The following is a 24,418-nucleotide window of genomic DNA, read 5'->3' on the forward strand; positions in this document are numbered from 1 at the left end:
AAAAGGGGTAAACATCAAAACTGATTTTAAAACTGTTAGTTTGAAGAAAATCTTTTATTAGACAAATTGTAGGGAAAAAAACAACAGTCCTTTGGAGACAGAGGACATCTACGGGTTTGAAATAGGCAGACTTTGTGAGCCACAGCTTCTATGGCTGCAGTAACTGAGGTACCGGTGTCTGACTGGTTAACTCCAGAGAAAACTGGATCACATTTTGGGTTAGTTTTAGGAAAGGTGACTAGGAAAAGTAAGCAGCATTGTCAGAGTTTGCTAAAGATGTGTCTGTGTATCTCCACTGGTTACGTTTTATGGAGCTGCAACACAAAGTGCATTGGGACGGTTTCTCTGGGTGAGATGGCTTCCTGTGTGAGGGTCTCCAGTTCCCATCACGCTGACATGGGTGTCCGCAGTGGCTGACTTCTGTCACAGCTGCCACTTCCCCGTTACCTCCCACGTAACCCGTTCCTGCACCCAGGGGTGGACCACAGTATAGCATAGCTAGGCCCTTCTGGTCGTTCAGGTGACAGAGTAAGTAACAACCTGCTGCTCAGTCTTGTTGGGAGCTCTGTCATGGCTGGATCAAGAATGTCTTGATGCCAGCCGCAGGGGCAGCTTAATTTAAATCATTCTCAGCAGAATGGCAGCAAGGTGTGCTCAGAGGGTGAATTAGCAGCAATTTAGAAAGGGGAGAGAAGAAAGAAGGAATAAACTGAGCAGTCGGCACCCCAGCTCCCCGATGCCTGTGTTCTCCGCTGCTCGGATGTGGCTGCAGCAGAGCCCCTCCTGACGCTGAGCGCTGCTAAGTGCTCTGGTGCTCTTTGGGTTCAGCCTGCCGCGGTGCCTCAGGCCCTAGGTGGCAGCTTCCTGAGGAAGTCTGCCTGCCACACCTGCGCTTTTATGTCGAAGGTAAATAACGGCAGGCAGCAGCATATGCCAGGCACACGGAGATGCATACTAAACATGTGCTATGCTCAGATCTCGTGTCAGTCTCTCCCTCTTAAGTGGTGTTTTTCTGAGCACAGGAAGGCAAGGCTGGGATTTTTACCAGCTTCAGGATGCTTCAGGGGTATCTCTTAGCTTCTTTTCCTGTCTGATAATAGTCTAGATAACGTCTAGTTTCTACTTTATCATCAGGGGGAAGCGGTAAGTCGCTGCAACAGGAAAGCAGCAAAGAGCACTGCCAGAGATGTTTCAAAATGCTTCAAAGTTGTTTCAGCAGAGGCCCATGTACTTCTTTTGTCACAGTAAAAAACACTTTTACCCCCGTGTTTTTAAAAAAATCATTTCTGTGCTCTTCTCTAAACACAAGCACACGTTCAGAAGAGACGGTAGTGATGAGGATCGAAGCTCAGCCCTGGAGGCCTGCTGGCTGCATTGCTGTGCCTGCACAGCCAGACAGAGCTGCCCCCAGAGTTTCTCTTTAATCATGTCCATTAAGACCTGGCTGATGAGCGGAAAAGTAATTTTATGGACCTGAGAATGGAAAGAGACAGTTTTCTACATGGCATTTGTGGAAAAACTTTCCCAAGCAATAGATCAAACTGTTTATAACTGTCCCCCCATTTCTGTCTCCTTACCGTGCTATTTTTATCAGATGGAGCTGCTTGGGAAAGCAACCCCTTGTGGTGTTCTTCCCCATTTGACTGAAACTGCATTTCAAATTGGGCATTATGGGGTAGTATGAGGAAAATTCAGTGTGAATTAAAATTTGGTTAAAATGAAGCTTCTGGAGAACCTTAACCAACACAAATACCTTTGAGGTAATTTCTTTTGTAGCAGCTCTCTGCCCTTTCCTTCCCTAAGAGACTTTTGGGGGCGGATCAGGGATTTCATGCTAACCTTGGACCAGAACAGGGCTTCAAACCAGTGACCGAAGACAGGGAAAAAAGCTGCTTTTAGGGGGGTTTTGGTTGGCTCTTAAGGGGAGGCAAATACTAGAAATCATACAGATTGAGCAGTAGCATTTGACAGTTAGATTTCAATTGTGAATGGAAAATTCAAGTCCAGGTTTCCTGGTGGAGCGTGACTAAGCTGCCGTTAGCAGTGCCAAGGAAACGGCTCCTTCAAGGCCATTCTCACTAATTCCACTGTTTACTCTGGGGCTTACTCAGAGGAGGATGTAAGAGCGATCCCGTGCTCTCTCCCTAGCAGCACGCTGCCGTGAAAGGATGATGACAGAGGACTAAGAGATCAAAAAATGCACCCACCTGTCTTATCAACAACACTTCGGTTACCAGACCTAAAGATTACAGGTACTTTGGCATCGGTGCTTTTCACAGAGTTTGTGTGGATTTAACTGGAGTTGTTAGAAGCCAGCCTGCCTTCCCCTGGCATGGATGTGGCCAGACAAGGTACAAAAGGAGCTGTGTCACCACGTTCTTTAATCTATTAGTTAAAGCATCACAAAACCTGTGTAGATCAGGTATTAAATCCACTCCCAGTACATCTTGTATGTCTCAGCTGCTGACCTCACTGATTAAAAATCTGCCTGGACACTTCTATCTGTACATCCAGTCACTGGATCACCACTGAGTCACCTGGAAGCCATTCTTCATGTACCATCCACTGCTGACTGGACCATTCCTGTGTCCAAGCAGCATTTCAGGGCACAGTCTGAAGATAAATGGTGTTAGCTCAGGGGGTGTGAAACCCACAGGCTGAAGCTTCCCTGAGACAGGTTACCTGTGGATCTTTCTGCATCGAGGTGTTGGTTCACCTGTGCAGCAAGGCCAGAGATGGGCTCAGTTCCCGTGTGCACCCCTGCAGAACCTCAGGAAGGTGCCAGAAAGAGCCTGCGGCTCCTCTCCCTTCTCCGTGAGGGCTGCTGCTCCAGGAAAAGGAACAGAAACTCCCCAGCTGCAGTTTGAGAATCACTTCTCAAATCAGACTGCTATTTAAGGGGGCAGAAATCACCTCTGGCTGCTGAAAAAGAGGAAGAGGCAGTTGTTTTTCTGAAGATGGTTTGAAGCAGCCGTGGCCTTCCGAGAATGTGAAAAACAAGTTGAAACGGGCTGGGTAGAGCTCTGTGTGGCGAACAGAATGCTCCCAAACGAGCAGAGCCTTGGCTCAGTTAGCGGTGCGCTCAGTGCTGTGCTGTTGTAGAGGTAGAAACAGAGATAATATCCTGGACTTCATACAGCTCTGGACCCTGACAAACTGGGAACTCCAGCTTTTCCTTTACTGAGAACCAGCTTTATCTTCTATAAACAAACAGCAACCCAAAGGAAACACAGGTGGCAGAGATCTTGGATGTCACCGGGAGCTAACGAGTGTTTACAGCAGACAACACCGTCTGCTTTTTGGTACCTGCCCTCCCTGCCAGCAGGGAAGCGTGAAAAAGAAAAGGGGGGAAGGGTTGTTTTTGAAGCCATGGTTGCTTTTCCTCTGTCTGCCCAGCACCAGGTCTGTGACAACTCAGTACGGTTGTGAAACATTTAATTACATTCTGCCAGTGTCCCAGTCCAGGCACCCAAGAAACAATGACAAGTCCAACCTCGCAGCATTGCTGGGAGCCAGGGCAGAGCAACGGCCTCATTTTACAGATGGGAAAATCCAGTCACCGACTCGCTACGTGACCCAGCTAAGGCCACAGCAAAAGTCTGCCATTAGCCCGGGAAGGGCAGCATGAATTTCTTCCCCCAAGCCCCCAGCCCAGGACACCACGTCCCCTCCTGGACCCCCAGGGGCACGAGCAGCCCCCGGTGCCTGTGACAGGAGGGCTGCAGCATCCCAAGTCGCCCTTCGCACCCTAGCACGGGGGAGCACGCTGCAGCAAAGGTGCTCCTGGATCCCCCAAAGCAGGGCAGGAGGTGTTTTGGAGATGCACCTGATGGCCTCCCACACCTCCCACACCCACTCAGATGGCACAGCCCCAGGAGATCACGCAAGTCCTGGGCCAGCCCCAGGAGAGCCACGGTGCCCCCATGCAGGGGCTTAATCCTGGCTTGGCAGGGACTCGGAGCACCAGCCCGTGCCAAGTTCTCAGCTCACCGCAGGCTTGTCCAGCTGCTGTTCAGTGCGGGTTTCCAGGTGACACGGGCCTGAGGCACTTCAGCGCTCATGGAAGAAGGTGAACGCCTGTTTGACAAAGTCCCAGAGGGTCGACAGGCTACGGGGCTGCTGGGTTTTCCCCCCAGCCCCAAAATCCACACAGTCCCTCCCTGCCATGGCCTCTCCAGATGACTTACAGTTGTTGTTGGTGTTGCAAATGTGCAGCTGGGCCAAGTCCTCCTCCAAGGCCCCCGCCAGCTCCTTCAGCTCCCTGGGAGCATCTGCCCTCAGGTACTGCCAGGCCTTGCGCCCGCTGTGGTCCCTGCAGCTGGTGTCTGCGCCGTAAGCTCCCACCAGCAACTTGATGAGCAGCTCGTGGCCCTGCAGGGCGGCCAGGTGCAAGGGGGTGAGCCCGCCGCTGGCGGCGGGGACGTTCACGTTGACGGGATAACCCTTCTTCTGGGCGTGGGCAACCACCTCGATGAAGCTCTCGTGGTGGCCGTGCTTGGCGAGCCAGTGCAGAGCGGTGAAGCCCGTCACGAAGTCTTTCCTGGTCAGCAGGCTTGGGTCCAGGTCCAGCAGCCTGACGATGTTCTCCGCGTCGCCTTGGGCCACCGTCAGCAGCCACTCGTGCTCCAGAGGGTCCAAGGCAAGGGACAGCACCTCGGGGCTGTGCTCCGGAGGCTCCTGCTCCTGGTGCTGCCCGGCCAGGAGCCCGCTGCCGCCGGGCACCACCTGTGCCGGGGCGCTCCGCTTCGTGCTGCCGCTGCTCTGCAGGAGGATTCCCTTCAGCTCCTTCCTCCGGGTGCTGCCGGGGCCGACGGCCGGCCTGCCCGCCGCCCTGCCCCAGCTCCCGCCGGGGTCAGCCGGGTGCGGGGCCTGCAGGCGCTCCCTGCTCCCCGCAGCGCCCGGCCACAGGTGGGACACCCGGGCCACGGCCCCGCCGGGCGGCTCCGGGCGCCCAAAGCCCCGGGGGGACCCCGCCGCCCGCCGCTCCGCCGAGCCGCCGGCCCTCTCCCGCTCCCTCCGGGCCATGCCTCCGGCACCGGGCGAGCCTCCGAGGGACCGCCCGGCCCCGCACCTGCCGCCGGCCCCGCGACCTTTGGCCGCGCCGCGGCGGGCACCGGGCGCCCTCCTCCGGGCACCAGGAGACGGCGGCGGCTCCCGGCGTTACCCGCCCCGGCCCGGCTCCTCCACGCCGGGACCATCCCCGGGGCAGCCGGGGCCGAGCCCCGCCGCCGGGAGGGGCCCGGGCGGGACCCGTGAGGGGCCGTGGCCGCCACCGCCCCCCTCAGCCCGCCCCGCGCCCCCCGCCCCCCGCCCCGCCGCGCCTCCCTCAGCCCGGGCCGCACCACCGGCAGCAGCCGCGGGGGGGGCCGCCCCCTCCCAGCGCATCACGCAGCGCAGCGGCGGAGCCGGTACCGGCGGCACCGGGAGGGCCCCGCGGCGGTGAGGGCGGCGGGGCGGGCGAGGGGCAGCGGGGAGCGCAGCGGGCGGCGGAGGGGCCGCGTGTGCCCGCGGCCCCCCCCCGTGAGGCGGCGCCGTGGGCGCGCCCGGAGCCGCCCGGCCGGGCGGGGCGGGCCGTGAGGAGGGCGCGCAGCGATGGCGGCGGCCGAGGTGGCGCGGCAGGTGGGAGCGGGACCGGCCGCGGGGCTCCGCGTAGCACGGGGGGGCTCGGCACGGCTCGGCACGGCCAGGCCGGGGCGGTGTGCCCCGGGAGGGCTGCGGGGAGCGGGGCTGCCCCCGAGGGGTGCGGGGATGGGAGCCGCGGCTGCGTGCGGGGATCGGTGCCCCCGGTCCCCTCGGTGTCCCCGGTCGCCGTCGCGGCGGGCAGCGCCGTGCCCGGTGACCTTGGGCTGCTGGCTGCGGCCGGGCCCCCCCGGCCCTGAGGGGATTCCTTGGCGGGGGGGACAACCGGCAGCACGGCCCCTCGCCGTGCCCTTCATCCTCAGCCTCACCTTCATCCAAACCCTCGCCTTCATCCTCGCCCCCATCCCCATCCTCGTCCCCCTCACAAACCCGCCATCCCAGGGCCTTGTGCTGCACCCAGCCGGGCGGCTTCGTCCCCCAAGGGACCCCAAGCCCCTCGCTGCCTCAGGGCAGAGCCTTCTGTCTGTTTGTCCATCCCCCCGTCCGTCCGTCCTCAGAGAAATATCCAGAAGAGAAGCGGCGGGAGCCGAGCCACCTCCGTGCTCGGTACAGAACCGCCGTCACGCACCCGCGTGTGGAAGTGGTTTGCTTGTGGTGTGATGGGCTTCCACTGTGCCTTAGCACGGAAATATTGCCTGGGACGAGCGCCTGCCGCTTCGGCTTCAAAGCATGTTTTTTTTCACGGACCAAATCTTGCTGAGCGGGTAGATGCAGCCGTCCCTTGCCGGTTCGTGGTGTTATTTCCTCCTGGACATAGCCACTGCCTTGTGCGCTGTGCCAAGGTATGTACAGTGACTCACTTGCTCCCCTGTCTTAAAGAAAATTGAGCGTTAGGCTTTCCTCAGATAATGTGCAGGACTTCCAGACATCTGCTGATGACCTGGAATGAATTACGTTACGGCTCAGCCTCTCTTCAGAGGCCAAAGCGAAAACCAGCCGTGTGACGGATGAGAAATTAGAAATGCCTTCACCCAGACCGGCGGCTTGTCAGCCCGGGTCGTGGCTGCGGCCGGCAAAGCGGTCTGCTCTCACGTCCTGGTGATCCGGGGGCTCCTGGTGGCGATTTTGGGGATTTTGGAAGCTTTTGCCCGTTTGTGAACGTTGAATGGCTGAAGGATGCGATACAGCCCAAGGGAGCGGTCAGTGGTCAGGAGTTCTGGGGAGATCTCTCTCGCTTTCCGTGGTGGCTGATTCAGAACTATTTCTCCTGCTTCTCTGTTGTTTTTCTTTTATATTCACCCTGATGATTTGTTGTCAGCAGAGCAAGTCTATACCTTCGCTTTACATCCCCGCATTGCATTTGTTTCATGGTGAATGTTTTTGCTGTCTACTGGATAATTCCCTCATTGCATAAGGGAATTACACACTTGTACAAGTGAGAACTAATTGGTACAAGCCTTGCTCTAATTTGTTGTTTAATCAGAGCCAAACGCAGTCTGGGGAAGTGGCTGCCACAACGCCGAGGTCATGGGAAGGGATCTGACGTTGTTCTCACTTAAATACGGTCTGGAAAACCCCGACAGTCTGGAAAACCCCGAATTTGGGGTCTGTTTAGCTTCCCTCTGAAGGGAGCTTCCCAGGCCTCGGTGTCTGAAATGGTTCTCGTCTGGGGAGACGTGTCCCAAACAGGAGCGCTCTTTTAAATTAAGTGCAGAAAAAGTGTAGTACTGCAGGGCTGGGGGGCATTTTCTTGTTGTGCAGGCCTCGTTTGGACACTGGGTCCCTTAGGTTCAGAGCTGTAGGATTTTTTGTGATCTGCCTGAGCACTGCCAAAGAGGCTTTTTCTTAGCCGTGGTGTCCTTTTTCATAATTCCTGTTAGTACAGGCCACCAGAAACCATCCTGAATACGGCACGTGGATGTTTGCACTGAGCAGCACGCTGCTCGTCTCGGAGAGGACACCCTGCTTCATCCCCACGGAGCAGCAATCGCCTCTCGGCGCTCCGAGGACGTCCCAGGAGCTGTACCTGAGATGCAGGAAGGCAGAGATGCAAGTTCAGCATAAGATTTTTCTCTAATCGTTTTTTCATCCTGGAGAGATTCAAACACCTGGAGTCTAAATCTTGCCCGTTTTTGTAAAGTAGCATTTAATGTGCAGGGTTTTTTGGCTTGGGGTAATTAATTTCTCCGTATTTTCCATGCTGTTGAGGTACGTCTCTGTAAGAATTAGAGCAGGCAGCAGTGGTTCCTGTGGCATGGAGAGGCCCTCCCAGAAGGTGTGTAGATCCTCCAGAGACAGGGAAAAAATTTCAGTAACTTCTACAAGAGGCTACTCTTTACTTTTGCTCTGAAATAGCCCCGCCTGGCAATGCAGCAGGAGAGTGTGTTGCTCTTTTTGTTCTTTTAATCTTGTTTGTGGCAAACACGCTTTGCTTCCTCCCGAGCAACAACAGCCCATTCTATCCTAGGGGGGTCACTCTGCGTGTATGGGAAAAAAAAAGGCATCTGGTGTCTTGGTGCAGTGCCAGTATTCACACTGGCTTCCCAGATACTCCCGTCTTTGTCTTCAGTCCAAGAAGATGCTAACTTTAAACCAGAGAATATGGAAGGGCTCTCAGCCAGCCAGCGCTCAGCGGTGCTAGCGGAAAAAGCCTCCGCGTGGGCAGCAGTTAAACCTCGCTTCCCTTGCTGATACCTCTTCATGCATTTTAAATTTAACCGAAACATTGTTTTTTCCAGGGTAAACAATGGCAGCTCTTGAACACTTTTTCAGCACAAATTGTTTTATGAGCTTAACATATTCTCCTTCGATTTTGAACAAGGTAATCCAAATCTACATCTAATATCCAGGCAGTATGACTAATCGCCGTGTTCATATGTTGTTTATGATGGTGCTGTTTATATATAGCAGCATTCTGGATATAGAGACACCTCGTGGCATGTGAAGACTTATTACTTGCCCTGTTTCTTGGGGGATCAGGTAGAAAATGGTTCTTTTCTCTCCAGAGGCTTGGTAATTGCTGACAACTTTCTGATGTGTGTCAACACCACATAAATAAAAAACGTCATTCTTTTTAAAATATAAAATAAAACACAATTTCTCTCTTTTTTTTTTTTTCAACACGCCTGATCTCTGAATGCATGGACATTGCAGGCTTTGGATTTTCAGCCAGTGCAGCACCTTGTGGCTGTGTACTTAACGTGAAGGTTGAGCTGCTGCGACTGAAAATCAGATTTTGTCGTATTTGTTTCGTGACCTGAAACAAATGCGAAGCGTGGTTTAACTGTTATAAAACCACAGGTGACTAGAAAACCAGGGTACAGGAAATGACTCGCAGGCTGAATTCGGCGCGACAATAAATGCCTCCTCTTAGCCGAGAGGGGCTTAACTTTCACCATTTACTTTGTTCCATCTGGATCACGCTTATATTTAGGGACCAGGAGAAGATTTGTTCTTAATGAGAGCCTACACACCCACCCACGCTTCCTGCAGAGGGTAGTGTTCAAACAGTCTCCCAACAGCGCAGTTTTAAGGCTGGGTGTTAAAAATACACTGGATGTTTCTCCTTCCCCAGGAAGACCGCTGTCTGTGGGTCTCTCTCACCTCTGCAGACTCTTCACCAGGACCGTGCTGCTCCCTCGCTGGGGATAAAACCTCACCACGAGATACTCCAGCGCTGGGGCTTTGGTGGTGAAAGCAGTTTAGGAGGAGAGTCGAGATGTGCTGTCACAAACTCCATGTGCCTGACAGTCTTCTGGTTCTCCCTTTCCTCTGCTTCGTATAAAATCTCTCAGTTTGTGAATTGTTGGCCTCAGAGCTGCATCCTCAGCAGGCAAAACCAAAATCTGCTGGGTGAGTGGGGCGCCCTCCTGGTTAGCGTGTTGTCTGGAGGTAAGGTGCTCAGGAGTTAATAATGAGCCGTATTTGTGAACATCTTGGCAGGGAGAATCAGACTAATACACAAAATATGGCTAGGGGGAAACATATTTACACATCACAGGGCTGTAAATATGGTTAATGGATGAAATGTAGTTGGATCCTCACATTTGGGGAAAAAAAAAAAACCACCAGCTCTGAGTGGTAGATGCAGTCCTTGGGGGCATTCTGCTGACCTAAAACACGAGGGTTGTTAACAAAAGAGGAAAAGCAGTATGCCTGTCCCTATAAACAAGCTTTTTGATGTATGTGGAAACAGCATCCTGAAAGAATAAGTTGAAAATTACACCCCTATAAACTGTTGCCTCGTGGTTGTAATATTTCTTGCAAGCTGATGATGTGCTTAAAAGGCCAGAGGGGAATTTTCTGCATTTGGCACCAAAATACATTCTTAAGAGAAAAGCCTGTGATCGGCAGAGAGAAATCCCTTTCTGTGGGGCGGCGGGAGGTAAGGAGGCCCTGGTGGCCAGGAGAATGTCTCGGAGCCCCTCTCCATTAGCGAGCGGCTGTGCTGGGTGCGTGGCACGGAGGGGCTGGAGCTCATCCCTCTCACCACTGGGGCAGGCTCTGGTCTTGCATCTTCCCTGCAGCTTCCTCCAATGATCCGTGCGTCTCCTGGTGCTAATGGCTGTTCTGTAAGTCTGGACAGGGACAGGCTCCTGTTTGCAGTCTGAGAGTTTCGTCTTTGCAACAGCAAGGAAGATATCGCTGTGTTTGGTAGCTCAAAGACTTCATTCTCTGCTGCTTCTCTACAGCTCTCTCTCTGTGCAGAGGCTGTGTTTGGGCTGTTCAATTACCGATGTAGGTACAGTTTCCCTAATTGTTGCTAGCTCGTTTCTGTAATTGAAGTTTTAATGTGCATTGCAATAGGCGTGCAGGAGGAGGCATCGCTAATACATTCCTTTGCCCAGGGGATTCTTTTTGTTTTCGGTATAAGGTGAGACTTGAGTGTCTACATAATTTTGGAGATAGATATAGATAGATATATGATAGAAATGTTTCGTCAACTCCTCGTTTCAGCAGTTGTGTTTGGGTTTGTGTTTTGCGCAGTTCGGTATTTTCTTGACAGGGCTACCTTCTCGTGTAGGGCAAATAGGATGTTTGATTCATGCTCTCTGCATTTGTTTTGGCAAAGAGTGATGGATGCTGATTACATTTATCACAAGATTTACAATATATGTGCAAATCTGTGCGTGGACTGTATACTTTATTCTACTTGGGAGGTCTTAAGGGCATGTAGAGATAAGTGGATTTTGCTTGAAAATGACAGACTGTATTTTTCATTATTTCAGGGTGAAGGCTGTCGTACTGTCCCCCTTTCTGGACACGTGGGATTTGACAGTTTGCCTGACCAGCTGGTTAATAAGTCAGTTAATCATGGGTTTTGTTTCAACATCCTGTGTGTGGGTGAGTATTTCCATCTTGGGAAGCTCTGTTTGTTGAAAAGGGCTTTTCTGCAGCTGGATGTAGCTTATAGGTAATAGAGTTAACAAGGTAGCTTTGATTTGAATTTCCACTCCCCTGTTCTGCCTATTTTCAGTAACAAGATTTAGTGGTGCCCTGGGAAATCCCTGCTGGGGTTATGCAGTATGGCTTTCTACCAAGCAGTGAACCACAGAAATGAAATGCCTGAAGTCCCACGCGTTTATTATGATCTTTATTTGCCTGGTATGTTCCAACGTCGTGTTTTTAAAAGAAAATAGGTATTCATGCCAGAGAACTCTGTTCTGAGGTCATGTTTGATCAGACACTCAGTTATTATTATAATTATTTTAACAAAATACCAGTCATACTCCTCTTAAAGCACTTAAAGCTATTTTTTTCTTCTCCTTCCTGTGCGTTCTTGAATTAAATAGTGTCTGGCCAAGCCTTAGCTGGTCATGCAGCCATCCAGGCTGCCAAGCTGTATGCATCTGAGCTGGGCCCTGGCGCTGTAGCAGGACTTGGTGTCTGTCCCGCAGTGTCTGCCCCTCTCGCAGGTCTTCCCCACGGTGAGGACGGTTGTTTTGATGTGCTGATGCCTCTGGGAACAGGAATTTATTGTGTGGCCGCTGGGGGTAAGCCCTGTCTGCAGTGCCTGGCGTGACAGAGGGGAGTGCTGCAGCTGCTGATGGCTCCTGGGCACTCGTCTCTGCTGGTGGTCAGCTCCGCGTCCGCACAAAGGCTGTCTGTGCTGTTCTGAGACCCAGCGCGGGGCACGGACCCAGGGTTAAGCCTGGGATGAGAGGAGCAGAGTGCTGAGAGCCCTGTTAAATGGAGCCGAGAGGAAAACTTTCCCTGACAATGGCATTCCTGTGAGATGCTAAACTTTGCTGACAAGTCGAGGTCACTGTCAGGCTGAGTCAGTAGGTGATTTCCACTGTACACGAATGAGATGTGACCTAGTGAAACTCTTGTCCCCAAGCTGAAGCCTTACTGTATTTCCTTTTGCACTTACTGAGCTGCTGTGTTATTTTCTGCAAGTTATAGGTGCAGTGGCAGATGCCTCTCGTGGTTAAGTGTTCCCCTGGATGTGTGGAAAGCAGTTGAATACCCCTGCTTTCCTCTTTGCACAGCAGAACGGGAATGCAGTAAACGGTTGTTCTGAGTAACAAGGGCTCACCGAGATCAATGTGCATTAGTTGTTAATGTCAGTCTTTTATGAATGGTAACAACACAGACATGGTAAATCTTGAAATAAAGAAGCTTCATAGAAAAAATTAATAAGCTCCCTTAGAAAAAGATGTGCACATTTTTAGTTGATGAGCTCAGGCTTTAACATGGCTTGTAAGAGCCTCTGTTAACTTGTGGTAACAAAGTTAAACTCTTAAACATCCTGGGGAGAGAAAAGAAAAGGTCCCAGAATCCATCTGTCATTTAGACTGCTGGGTCTCACTTGTACAACAGGAGTTTGGGGTGAAAAACTGAAAGAACAGAAAACGAACGAGGATCGAGGCCAACAAAACAGGAAAAAGGTGAACTGATGCCACAGTCAGGCCACTAAACACGACAGAAAGACACTTTGTTACTCCCCATTTTTCAGCTGTGTGTGGAGTTGGTTGGAGGAAAAACCCAGCGACAGTTTTACTCTGCACCGTGCTGGAGCCGAGCCACCGACTCCTCCAGCTCCCAGCGGAGGAGCCGGGGAAAGCTTCAGAAGCGGCTCTCAGCAGTACGTCCAGATTAGAGCAATTTTTAGCTGTTCTCATGCTGAAAGCTGTCTCCCCTTTCAGACAAGCCAAAGATAGAGTGAACGAGCAAAGCTCTCGGAAGAAGTTAGGGGCTGTGGATGGTTTCTCTGATATTTTATTCCTCAGCACAGCCATTTTCTCCGTGAAGCTTCGCTGCTAAAATGCTGGCTGAGTGTTAGTTCAGTGCAAAGGCTGGGGAAGTCTTTAATGGCTGAGCCCTTCTGTGCTGACTGCGTTGCTCAGCGAGGTGGGGGAAGGAGGGGAAGAACAGGTTTTTATTTGGTGAACTTTCTCAGTTTTGGCCAGGGTAGATTATAGATGTATTAGACTAGCATCCCATTATGAGCAGGAATTTCCCCCTTCCTCCCTCCCAGGATTTGCAAGGGATTTGTCCTAAGCAGCCTAGTCAGTGCAATGAGAAACTGCTATTTTGCTGGGGAAGCACCTTCTCTTTTCCCAAGGGCTGCACCACGGCTTTGAGGACTCACAAAGAGTGGTTCCTGTGTTTTTTCCGTGTGCATTCAGCAGCTCCCAAACTGGTCCCAACCATTTCTGGCTTATTACTTCCCAGCATTCGGTCTGTGCTGGAATTACTCTGGACTCAGTGATGGTGGGAGCGAAGTTTGAGGTGTCACCCCAAGGGGGCTGTGTTAAAGAAGCAGTAAGTCCACGTGCTGGGTCCCCAGACCAGTGAGCACCAGCAGCAGGGGAAGGGTGGGATGCACGCGGGTTTCCTCGTGCAGAGCTGCCCTCAACTCTCCGGCAGGCGGCTTTCAGTGGGGTGAGGAGCTGTGGTGCCGCGAGTTGCCAAACGATGGGTTTTGTGGTCAGCGCTGCAACCAGCTGAGAACAGGCTTTCTTCAACTGAAAAGCCGCTGCCCCGCGGGGCAGATGGCAGCAACACGGCTGGGAGGCCCCGGGCTCCTCTGAGGTGCTTCTGCATCGTTCATGGGCCCCTGTTGCTCCTCTTGCCCCCCGCAAGCCTGGCCTTTGCCTTGCGATGGTGTGCTGTCAGATGAAAAGAGCTGTTTTTTCCCTGAGAGATGGCCTTATCAGGCTGTGCTGCCTCAGGGCTCGTCCTGACAAACCTGCTACATCGGATTACTTCCCGTTCCTTCACACGAAAGGGCTGTGCGTGCATGTACGTCTTCTATAGGATGGAATTATCTGATATCTGGAGCCACGGGTGTTAACCTTGTGAAGGACAGGGGTTGCTCTCTCTTGAAAGGGCTCTGTGCGGGTTCAAACACTCCGTGCTTTCCAACAGCTGAATTCTCTGAGGACTCTTCTGACCTACTGCAGAGTCGACTGAGGGTCTCTTAAATCCTGAGTGAGGTGGAGAAGGGGGCCAGTGAGCAGTCAGTCGTTGTTCTGCCTAACTTGTGCCAGGGGAAAGCAAACTGAACCACCAGGCTCAGAAAGGAAGAGGAGGTAGGGCTTTCACAGCGTGCACTTCGGCAGGTGTGGTGCTGGGGCTGTGGGCCCTTTCCATCTCACCCGGCGTTGGGTGAGCTGGTGTGGGGATGCCACACATCCGGAATCCGACTGCTGTAGTGTCCCTTGCGTTCTTTTCTAATTTCCCCCTGTCTCTGAAAATCGTCAGACTTGAAAGCTAAAATCCACCCGGCGCTGAAAGGCACAATGCTCCCGCGTTTCAAGGGCTGTGCGAGCTTCCTGGTGCCGGGCTCTAACAATAAAGGTCACCGTCCCTACCTTGTCCTCCCCGCAGCGCCTTGCCAGTCCTGCTCCAGGAGAGCAGACCGCTGCAGAGTCGCATAAAGCTTAAGTGCAGTGCTGGAGATCAAATCCCATGTGTGCCTCTACGCCTGACATCAGGAAATAATCTTCCTGCCAAGGACGCCTCTCGCTCGATTTGCGTACACCGCTGCTTTTTCCACGGTAATTCTGCCTCCCTTAATCCCCATTCATCCTTTCTGTTTTTTTGGAGAAGATTCCAGTGCTGCTGGCTGGAATGAGCACAGACTGCTTGTCCTTTTCATCAGCACATCTGTTCCATCTGGACTCCCGTCCTTACAAGAAGCAGTTGGCACCGTTTTCATCTTCCAGCTAGCAGAAAGTTGCCTCTGTGTCAGGCAGCATCTCCCAGGAGGCTCAGCAATCCTCTGTTCTTGCCGTTTGCCCTTCAAAGCAGCGCTGCTCCCTAGCTCTGGTCATGTTTAACACAGCAAAGCACTTTAAGCAGGGCGTTACCATCTCACGTCGCTCTGCTAGCATTAGTGCCACGTTTCTGTTAGCTGAGAGTCGTTCTGCTCTCCTCCGTCCTCTTCCCTGGCAGGCTCTTGATGCCGTGCTGTGTCAGGGGGGTTAAACCATGCTGTATCTGGAGTGGGATTGCTGATGTGCAGGCTTCACATCTGAGATGCTGCGTTAGTGCCTGGAGGCTTTGTTTTCTAAACACGAAGGTGTAGGTGTTTGGATGGGAAGCTGTCATCCGTGTCATCGTGGCTTAACAGTTTCCATCTTCCCCTTCCAAAAGGAAAACTTCGGTGTCGGAATTCGGAGTCACCTCTACTGGCCCTGCGCAGCGTGCGGGAGATGGAGTGTAGCAGCATGCTCTGTCTTCAGAATTGGCCTGCATCCCTTCTGCACCTCTCCCCGACAGTTAAAATCACTCTTACTGCAAACTCCATGGGACGGAGTGCGCGGGGCATTGGCACATGTGTGGGGCTGCCCCCCCAGCAGGACCAGCTGCCCGGTCCCCACCAGGGATGCAGGCAGCCGCCTGCCTGCTCCGTCCTGCCGGTCCGGGCAGCAACCCTTGGCAGGAGCTCTGGAAATGCTGCCGCCTTCTCAAGCTGTTTAGATTTTGGTCTTTTTTTTACACCGACGTTTTCCTGGAATCCCTGCGAAAGGCCTGGCAAGGTCATGCAGGCTTTCTGCTCTTAACTCTTGAAATCCCCATCCAGACCCTTGCGATGCTCTGGCCCCCATGCCCTGTGCACCTTCTCCCCACCGGGGACAAATGCTGCCCTAAAAGCCCAGACCGGGGCAGGATTGTAGCACCGCACACCCGGTGCTGACTCTCTCCTCTCCCCGTGGGGCTGCAGACAAGGTTGGTGTGAACACCACTGGACTTCTGGCCGAAGCTGGCATCCATCTGTGACACTATTAGCATTGCAGCTCGAGGTTTGTGTTGACTTTCAGATGTCAGTGGATCTTTCTGCCTTCTGGAAAGGTACCTGGTGTATGATCCTGGTGGTCAGAGAGCGTGTGGTTCCCAGAGCAGGGCAGGTTTGCCTTGCCCTGAGCTGGAGAAGTCCCCGCTGGGGCCAAGAGAGAGGAATTTGCCTGCTTGCAGGGGAGAGGCGCAGAGATTTGGACGGGGGAAGAAGGGGAGGAGTTTCCCCTTATTGAATCGGGTGTTTCATGCAAGTTTGGATCTGTTGCAGAACTCGAAGCCTTCAAAAATAAGAAGCTCTTTTCTTCCGAGCAAAGTAGGAAAATGATGATGTCTTGTTAGGGAGTTGAGGGAGGGAGGGAGGAAAGGCTGCTTCACCGAGACACAGGCTCCTTGTGGTCCCGGGGCAGTCTGGAGGAGCAGCCCGCGCAGTGGGTGGGGTTCAGCTGGCTGCTGAAGTTTCAGCAAAAACCAGACGGGTAGCTGAGAAATGGCCATTTCCCCAAAATACCACAGTCCTCACGGGGCAACAAACCAGACTGCTTAGAGGTTCGGTGCAAAGTCAGGTCCCGTGGGCTGGGGAAGCTGGCTCTGCTGCCAGAGCGTGGTAAGGGAGGCTGCCCGGCGGAATGAGTGCACGGAGGGGTTTGTTTGGTTCTCCCTGGGATGTATCTAAAACAAATTTAAGGTTGGTCTCTGGGATTTGTCTGTTCCTGCCAGATAAGGAAATAGTTCCCCATTGATAGATGGGATCCAAATAGCAGTTGAATGCTGCAGAACTTCTGGAAGCAGATTTCTGAGTGTTGTTCGAGTTGTGCAGCCGAATATTTCCTAATATATGGAAACCAGGTATTACAGAAAATGTCCCTTCTGCTCTAGAAGGCTGGGCCCCAAATTAGGCTGTTGCGGGTACAAGAAACCATCTGCACAGCTTGCTGTGGGATTGGAACCAGCTCTGTTTCTGCACTGAAGGAAGCTATCTCAGTGGCTGCAGAAATATTAATCTGGAGAGTCTTTTTTTGGAGATGGCAATAAGCCCCATTTCCACCCCCCCCACACCTTTTAATGAAAGCAGGATCTTCTGTAGTGTAGTTATGGGATTCTGCAGGATCTGAGTGATGCTTTCCCCTTTGCCTTTTCACCTTTTTCTTTTCATCTCTATTTTCTAACGATATTAATGGCCATTAGACTGTGAAATGTAATTTGCCTGGAATACAGGCCTCCCATTGTACATGCCTTTCTGCTTGCCAGACGGTCCCTTTGGAGCATGAGATCTGCTTTCATCTGCTACAATTTCACCCCTGTTAATGTTTGGATGCTGAAAGGGCAAGCCATATTAATATTCAACAAAACATTTCAACTCTTTTTTTTTTTTTTCCAACAGGGGAAACTGGCCTTGGTAAGTCCACCCTCATGGACACCCTGTTCAACACCAAGTTTGAAGGTGACCCAGCGTCTCACTCGCAGCCTGGGGTCCAGCTCAAGTCTAGTACCTACGACCTGCAAGAGAGCAACGTCAACCTCAAACTGACCATTGTGAGCACAGTGGGCTTTGGGGATCAGATCAACAAAGAGGACAGGTAAGTGAAGAGGGAGAGAGGCCGTATCCTGACCTCGTTCTCTCATGCTTTGCTTTCTCTTGTGCCCTTCTTGGGCCAGATTATGCTCTCCTCTTTCCTTCTTACAAGTTGCCTTTGTCCTCTCTTTGGGATGGGACAGGGAGAAAAGAGGAGAGAGACCCCGGTGTGTCAGCACTGCTCCAGCTGTCACAGCAGCTTTTCGTACGCTGTCAGAGCAATATCTGGCCTGCTGGCAGCCTTCTGCCCAAATTCAGCCAGTGGGGCTTGCTGAGAGCTCCAGGGCATTTCTGTGCTCGTTGCCCTGTGCTGTGCTGACCGCAAGCTGCCAACCAAACCACTAGCGTGGTCTAGTGACCGTTCGGTTTAACAACCGCTTCTGGCAGGGCTCTTCCATCTTGCCGAAGGACGCACGATTAATGTTCAGTGAAATGTGATTTGGGGAACTATCTCTGGCAGCTCACGTCCCAGCAGGGCTGGAGCATGGGAGTTAAGAGGTGTGTGATTCCACCAGGCCCTGTCCAATGCACATCTTCACAGATGGGGTTTGCTTTGTTGCAAACAAAGTCTGTTAGATTTTCTTTTAGTTTTGTTTAAGATGCACTGATGCCCTTTATATTGCAAGGCTGACGGGCTCTGTATTACAGATAGCCTTGGAAGGGAGTTGCAGATTTGAATTGGTCAGAGAATTGGTCCTGAAAAGTGAAATCTAACGAGCAGCTCATTTTTAAAAAGCAAGCAAAGGAATACTGTCTGTTTACCTCTCTGACTGTGAGATGATGGATAACCCTTTTTTCCTTTCACTGAAGCTATAAGCCCATCGTTGAGTTCATCGATGCTCAGTTTGAAGCCTACTTGCAAGAAGAACTGAAGATAAAGAGGGTCTTGCACAACTACCATGACACCCGGATCCATGCTTGCTTGTACTTCATTGCTCCCACGGGCCACTCACTGAAATCCTTGGACTTGGTGACAATGAAGAAGCTTGACAGCAAGGTAGGCACGTTTAACTGGTACTGTGCAGGTCACCTTGCTCATGATGGGAATACTGCTGCTTTTCCAGGGCATATCTCCCCACTCTGCTTAGCCTTTATGCTAGTGAAGATGGCTGAGTTGACAGCTAAATTCAGTAGACTTCCTAAGCACTTTTTAATTTTTTTGTAAGTTGTATTGTAGACTTGGAAAAACTACCTGGAGCGAAGCTCAGGACTTCTTATCTCTCTGTTCCTTTCTAGGTCAACATCATTCCTATCATTGCCAAATCGGATGCCATTTCCAAGAGCGAGCTGACCAAATTTAAAATTAAAATCACAAGTGAGCTGGTCAGTAACGGGGTTCAGATCTACCAGTTCCCAACAGACGATGAGTCGGTGGCGGAGATAAACGGGACAATGAATGTAAGTGACTCAGCACTTCCTCCTCTCCCGGAGCACTTCAGCACTCTCACTGTAGGGGTGGTGGCCTATAATGGGGTGTTTCTTAAATCCATTTTCCCTTTAATTTTGTGTCTTAAAAACAGAGGATCCCATCTGTGTAGTGGTTAGCAGAGCCTTGTGATAGGCTACGGCCTCTCTGGCAGGGTTTTGTAGTAAGAAAGCAGATGGTTTTTAACCCCTTCCTTGTTCTAATACATAAATTTTGAAAGACATGCAGGAAATTGGACAGATGGTGAGGTCTGGCTATGCAGAGCAAGGACAGCCACGGGTTATGAATTAATCAGAGGCATATTATGTGTCTCATGTGAGGGACAGACTGTCTACAGTCAGGCGCTTCACTGTTCCACACCAAACAGCTTTGCTCTCCTGGAATGGTGTTTCCTGTGAAGCTCTGCCTCTACAAGGTGTTTCCTCTTGGCTGTGGCTGTCTTTGGAGCAGAGCCCCTTCACCTGGCCGGCTCTGGTACTCCTCCTGTGCACTGAGTTGCTGTTTTATTATTGATCTGCTTTTGTCACTGATCTGCTGTTGCTTAGCTGGGTCCTGTGTCTGGTTTGGCCTCGCAGCGCTGGTGAAGGATGGTGCTGTTGGCCAGAATGGGTGAGCAGGGGTGTGCAGTGAGGCTGGGTTAGAGTAATGGCTTCCTTTTGGCTACAACCAAGTGCTGCTGTGAGAAATTTGTAATTCAGCCATAAAATACAAGGGTTGGACCAGAGGCCCCTCTCGTCTCTAAACATCTGCTCTTGGTCACTCTTGGAGTACATAAGAAGAGAGAGAAGGTATATGATGCTTCCCCCAAATATTTCCTTAGCCTCTGACCATCTTCAGATCAAGGATTTCTGTCCCATGCACCACCAGTGTGTGAAAAACAGAGTACACAAGTTAATTCCTAGTCAGAGTAATTTTGTGATGGCATCTTGCTCAGTGCTCTCACTGCACCAGATTTAAATTACTGCTGGAAATGAAGATACAATATCACTCGGTCCTCAAGGAACCAGAGATGTGATGACAAAGGGAGAGGTCCTCTCCCGTTGGCCCTTCTGAGGGTGGAGGTAAACTGCTTATCTTTGCTTTCGGTCATTTCCATGTCTCCTGACAGGGAATTGCTGTCTCAGATCGTAGGCGTTCTGGATTGTGTCAGCTGCTGCACAGAGATCAACTCTTTAAATCCTCCATTAAACTGATATAAATCATAATTACCAGCTTTATGGGGACTAAGCAGGCTGGAATCTGAATCTAATCAAGGCAGTTTTGCACACCTGGAAAACTGGTATCCAAATACTAATTTTTTGGAAAACAAATCTGCTTATGCTTCAGGTCAGGAGATGAGGAGATGGAGGAATTGAGACCAATAAAAAAGCCAGGATGGGATGATTTAGGTTTAAAATTTAAATTGCCAATTTTAATCAGATTTGAAATTGAGGAATGGAAAACTTTTATTTCAATCAGTTGGCTTAACCTTCACGTTTGTTATTCTCTCCAGAAAGCTTCATTGTCTTTGCCTCTTACAGATCAACATCTTTGAAAGGTTATAAATGAAGTCTTCAGGCTAAAGTGGGGCTTCTTGCTGACCAGCAAACATTCTAGATCAGTTACCTTTCTTTTTTTAATTACAGAGAAAATTGAGACTGGTCTCTTGATTACTTAATGTTTTGCTTATGATCTGCATTGATTGTCTTTTCCATGAAAAGTAAAAATGGGTTTTAAAATATGCAAACTCACTGCTTAATGTGCATTTTAGTTTATTATATTCACTTGTGCTGGATGCATGAGTAATTTTTTTCAGGGTATTTTGCATACAGAATTGACTTACTAAACAAAATACTGCCTGATGTGACAGGAATTGATGAACTGAAGATTTAAGATCTGTGCCATCGTGATTAGAAAGAGAAGTATTTAACCATGAACAAAGGCGTCAAGTGGAGTATTTAGCAAATAATCAGATTAAACAAATCTTCAGAACAAGATGCCTGATTTTGCCTGAAATTGATCTGGTCTTTTTGATAATCCCACTATGCCGATATTTACAAGTTCAGAGATGTAGAGACCACTTGAAAACACTCTCCAAAATTCTTTGGATCTCCTCCCATCCGGATTTTATTCTTAAATCATAATAAGAAAAACAAGCTCTCCTATTCTTTCAACTCCCGACTGGCTTTTCCATTTTGAATGAATTAGTCTAATGACCGATTAATATATTTTCCCTGCACCTGCTATTTAAATGAAACCACGTGCAACCACATGAGCTGTCCCAGATGGTGGGAGCTGGAACTTGCTTGTGGAAAAAGGAAATCACCAGCACTTTCTCCCTGGCGAAGGCAGCAGCCAGACAGTTGACAGTGATGGAGGAACTGACTCCGCCATTCACGGTGACCGAGCCCACAGACAGACAAGGTTCAGTTTCTGCCACTGCCCCAGGTTGCTCCTCTTGCTCCCATTGCTCAGTTTGTCTCTTGGACATCCCTTTAGTTCATTCCTCCAGAGACCTGAGTGTGAAACAAACAAAAGGCATTTACAGCAGCTGGAGAAATCAGCCAAGGGATGCTCCTGGGGAACAGCCTGAAGAAGCCAACAGGGAGGTCTGGAAACTCACCCAGGAACGACAGGATGGGAAGAGGGCAGCTCTGGTGGCCTGTGGGGGAAGGTGTCACCAAAGGGGAGCCCATTTTGCCTCTAGCAAGTACTGGCATAATCCCATGGCCTGGATGGGGAGCAGCTTGGGCCCAGCCCACGTGCTGGCTGGCCTCAGGTGCCCCCAAACTGCAGTGGCTTTTCCTCTGGCAACAGCACTGTGTAGGCCTGGAGAGGAGGAGGCCTTTGTGGGGTTCAGTACCTGGGGCATTGCAGAGCTTCCAACAGTGGGACACAGGTGCAGACCAGTTGCACACATCCTTTGCAATTAGACAGCCCTCTGCTGAAGATCAGATTCCTTCTACCTGGGAGACCACTTTCCTTTTTCTGCTGCTTGGCCTCTCCAGCATGATTGCAAAGGTAACTGCGTGGAGAGTGTCTCAGGTGCTCAGAGCCGCGGCGTGGCCCAGAGCAGCCCCACCCACTTGACCACCAGCCACATTTATGCTGTCGTGTTCCCCATGCGAGAGTTGCAAGGCAGGGAATGAAAGCTGAAGAGCCCATCTTTGTGGGTGCTTGCAGGCAGCTTTGGTGTTTTACTATATGAGCCACGCTCTGAAAGCAGAAAATGTCATCTCTGAAATCTTTTGCTTGTACTGGCTGTTACCAACGTGTCCAGGTTTTCAGATGACCTGTGAAATTAAAGATTCTCCACCTGCTCTTGTGAGCAATCTAAGGTCACTGATCTTCCATATAATTGGCATCCTGGGGCCCTTTTAATTGCCCAGAACTAAATGCAGTTTAAAGGCTCAAGCTAACAAATGTGTCTGTGCAGAACTCAGCAGAAGGGGTGGGTGCAGGGAACTGGCAACTTTATTTTTAATTCTTGAAACCTTCCACTGGACTTCTTTGTAGCTTGGCAGAATGCAGTGTAGTTCCTAGGAGGAAGCGGAGGTGGGGGAAGATCTCACTTACTGCACAACAGATAAATGAAGAAAGGTAGCAGAGTCTGAGGGGTTTGCTTGGCTGCCTGAGTTTGGGGAATGGGGGGAGCATAAGGTGAGGTCTTCTGAGCCTGTAGTGATGTTGGCAGTGTTTTCGTTCCACCTCTGCTGAACTTGCACTGGGCAAATCTCTTAAACTCTCACTAAAAAGTGACTATTTTGTGTTTCTGGGTCAAAACAAGCAAATTCCCTTCGCTCTTAGTCAAGTGTCAGGTACTTGTGACAACCATACAAGGAACTTGTAACCATACAAGGTACTTGTATCAACCATAGCAACAATGGAGTGTATGTCTTGGCTTGAAGAGCATAATGAGACATGGCTGAGATAGCAGTACAGCTGTGCAATGCTGTCCCCAAGGTCGCTCCCTGAGGGTATGATCCCTGGATTCAGCTTCCTTTGTCCTCTTGCTGTGCAGCCATCTAGCAGTGGCTATGCATAGCATCAGCATCATGAGGATTTTGTGAAGCCATCAACACTCCTTTGGATTTCTCAGGAGCTGAGAGAAGAAGCAGTAGGTAGGCTTGGTGAATGCAGGGTCGTTCCCAGCACAGCCTGGGGCACCCTCAGTGCCTGGGGTGGCCAGACCTCAGGGCACGCATGAATGCAGAAGCTGAGCTGGTGGAGGGACGTTGTTCAGCCCTTCCTCACCAGGCCTGAAGCAGACAGGGAGGAAAGCTGTTATCCTGGGGGTGAAGGAGGGACTTCAGTCCCCTGATCTGACAGAGCAAGTTCACAGATTCACAGATTTCTCTAGGTTGGAAGAGACCTCAAGATCATCGAGTCCAACCTCCGACCTAACACTAAGTACTCCACTAAACCATATCCCTAAGCTCTACATCTAAACGTCTTTTAAAGACCTCCAGGGATGGTGACTCCACCACCTCCCTGGGCAGCCCGTTCCAATGCTTAATAACCCTTTCGGTAAAGAAGTACTTCCTAACATCCAACCTAAAATTCCCCTGTCGCAACTTTAGCCCATTCCCCCTCGTCCTGTCACTAGGCACGTGGGAGAATAGACCAACCCCCACCTCTCTACAGCCTCCTTTCAGGTAACTGTAGAGAGCGATGAGGTCGCCCCTGAGCCTCCTCTTCTTCAGGCTGAACAAGCCCAGCTCCCTCAGCCGCTCCTCGTAAGACTTGTTCTCCAGACCCCTCACCAGCTTGGTCGCCCTTCTCTGGACTCGCTCGAGCACGTCCATGTCCTTCCTGTAGCGAGGGGCCCAAAACTGAACACAGTACTCGAGGTGCGGCCTCACCAGAGCCGAGTACAGGGGCACAATCACTTCCCTCGACCTGCTGGCCACACTGCTTCTTATACAGGCCAGGATGCCGTTGGCCTTCTTGGCCACCTGAGCACACTGCTGGCTCATATTCAGCCGACTATCCACCAATACTCCCAGGTCCTTCTCGGCCAGGCAGCTTTCCAGCCACTCATCTCCCAGCCTGTAGCTCTGCTTGGGGTTGTTGCAGCCCAGGTGCAGGACCCGGCACTTGGCCTTGTTGAACTTCATGCAGTTGACCTCAGCCCATCGCTCCAGCCTATCCAGATCCTCCTGCAGAGCCTTCCTGCCCTTGAGCAGATCGACACACGCACTTAGCTTGGTGTCATCTGCAAACTTACTGAGGGTGCACTGGACGCCCTCATCCAGATCATCAATAAAGATATTAAAGAGGACCGGCCCCAGTACCGAGCCCTGGGGGACTCCACTAGTGACCGGCCTCCAACCAGATTTGACTCCATTCACCACAACTCTCTGGGCCCGGCCATCCAGCCAGTTTCTAACCCAGCGAAGCGTACGCCAGTCCAAGCCCCGAGCAGCCAGTTTCTTGAGGAGAATGTTGTGGGGAACGGTGTCAAAAGCCTTACTGAGGTCAAGGTAGACCACGTCCACAGCCTTTCCCTCATCCACCAAGCGCGTCACTTGGTCATAGAAGGAGATCAGGTTCGTCAAGCAGGACCTGCCTTTCATAAACCCATGCTGACTGGGCCTGATCACCTGCTTGCC

General features: G+C 51.3%; 2 protein-coding genes across 8 annotated transcripts in view; one reads left to right on the plus strand and one right to left on the minus strand.

Moving 5' to 3' along the window:
- Window positions 1-21: 21 nt before the first annotated feature.
- Window positions 22-5,288, minus strand: SOWAHD (sosondowah ankyrin repeat domain family member D). The gene has a single exon (XM_067004814.1). The coding sequence runs from the start codon at window positions 5,023-5,025 to the stop codon at window positions 4,051-4,053; it is 975 nt and encodes a 324-aa protein (XP_066860915.1). The 5' UTR covers window positions 5,026-5,288; the 3' UTR covers window positions 22-4,050.
- Window positions 5,289-5,486: 198 nt separating this feature from the next.
- The window catches only part of SEPTIN6 (septin 6), a 29,164-nt gene continuing 10,232 nt past the window's right edge, over window positions 5,487-24,418 (plus strand). For 5 of the 7 annotated variants that reach the window (XM_067004808.1, XM_067004805.1, XM_067004809.1 and 2 more), the window contains exons 1-5: window positions 6,225-6,422; window positions 10,809-10,923; window positions 17,210-17,405; window positions 18,212-18,398; window positions 18,638-18,799. In XM_067004808.1, the coding sequence (XP_066860909.1) occupies window positions 6,240-6,422; window positions 10,809-10,923; window positions 17,210-17,405; window positions 18,212-18,398; window positions 18,638-18,799 (843 nt within the window). In that variant the 5' untranslated portion in view covers window positions 6,225-6,239. Of the gene's footprint in view, window positions 5,620-6,224; window positions 6,423-10,808; window positions 10,924-17,209; window positions 17,406-18,211; window positions 18,399-18,637; window positions 18,800-24,418 lie in introns of those variants that run through there. The other 2 variants (XM_048079175.2, XM_048079184.2) reach the window with 2 other exon arrangements.

The sequence above is a fragment of the Anser cygnoides genome, chromosome 13 (genome assembly GCF_040182565.1).
Source record: "Anser cygnoides isolate HZ-2024a breed goose chromosome 13, Taihu_goose_T2T_genome, whole genome shotgun sequence".
Classification (NCBI taxonomy): Eukaryota; Metazoa; Chordata; class Aves; order Anseriformes; family Anatidae; genus Anser; species Anser cygnoides.

Bases quoted from the DNA above. Each gene is read 5' to 3' on its own strand.
- SOWAHD (XM_067004814.1), bottom strand. From the start codon at position 5,025: ATGGCCCGGAGGGAGCGGGAGAGGGCCGGCGGCTCGGCGGAGCGGCGG.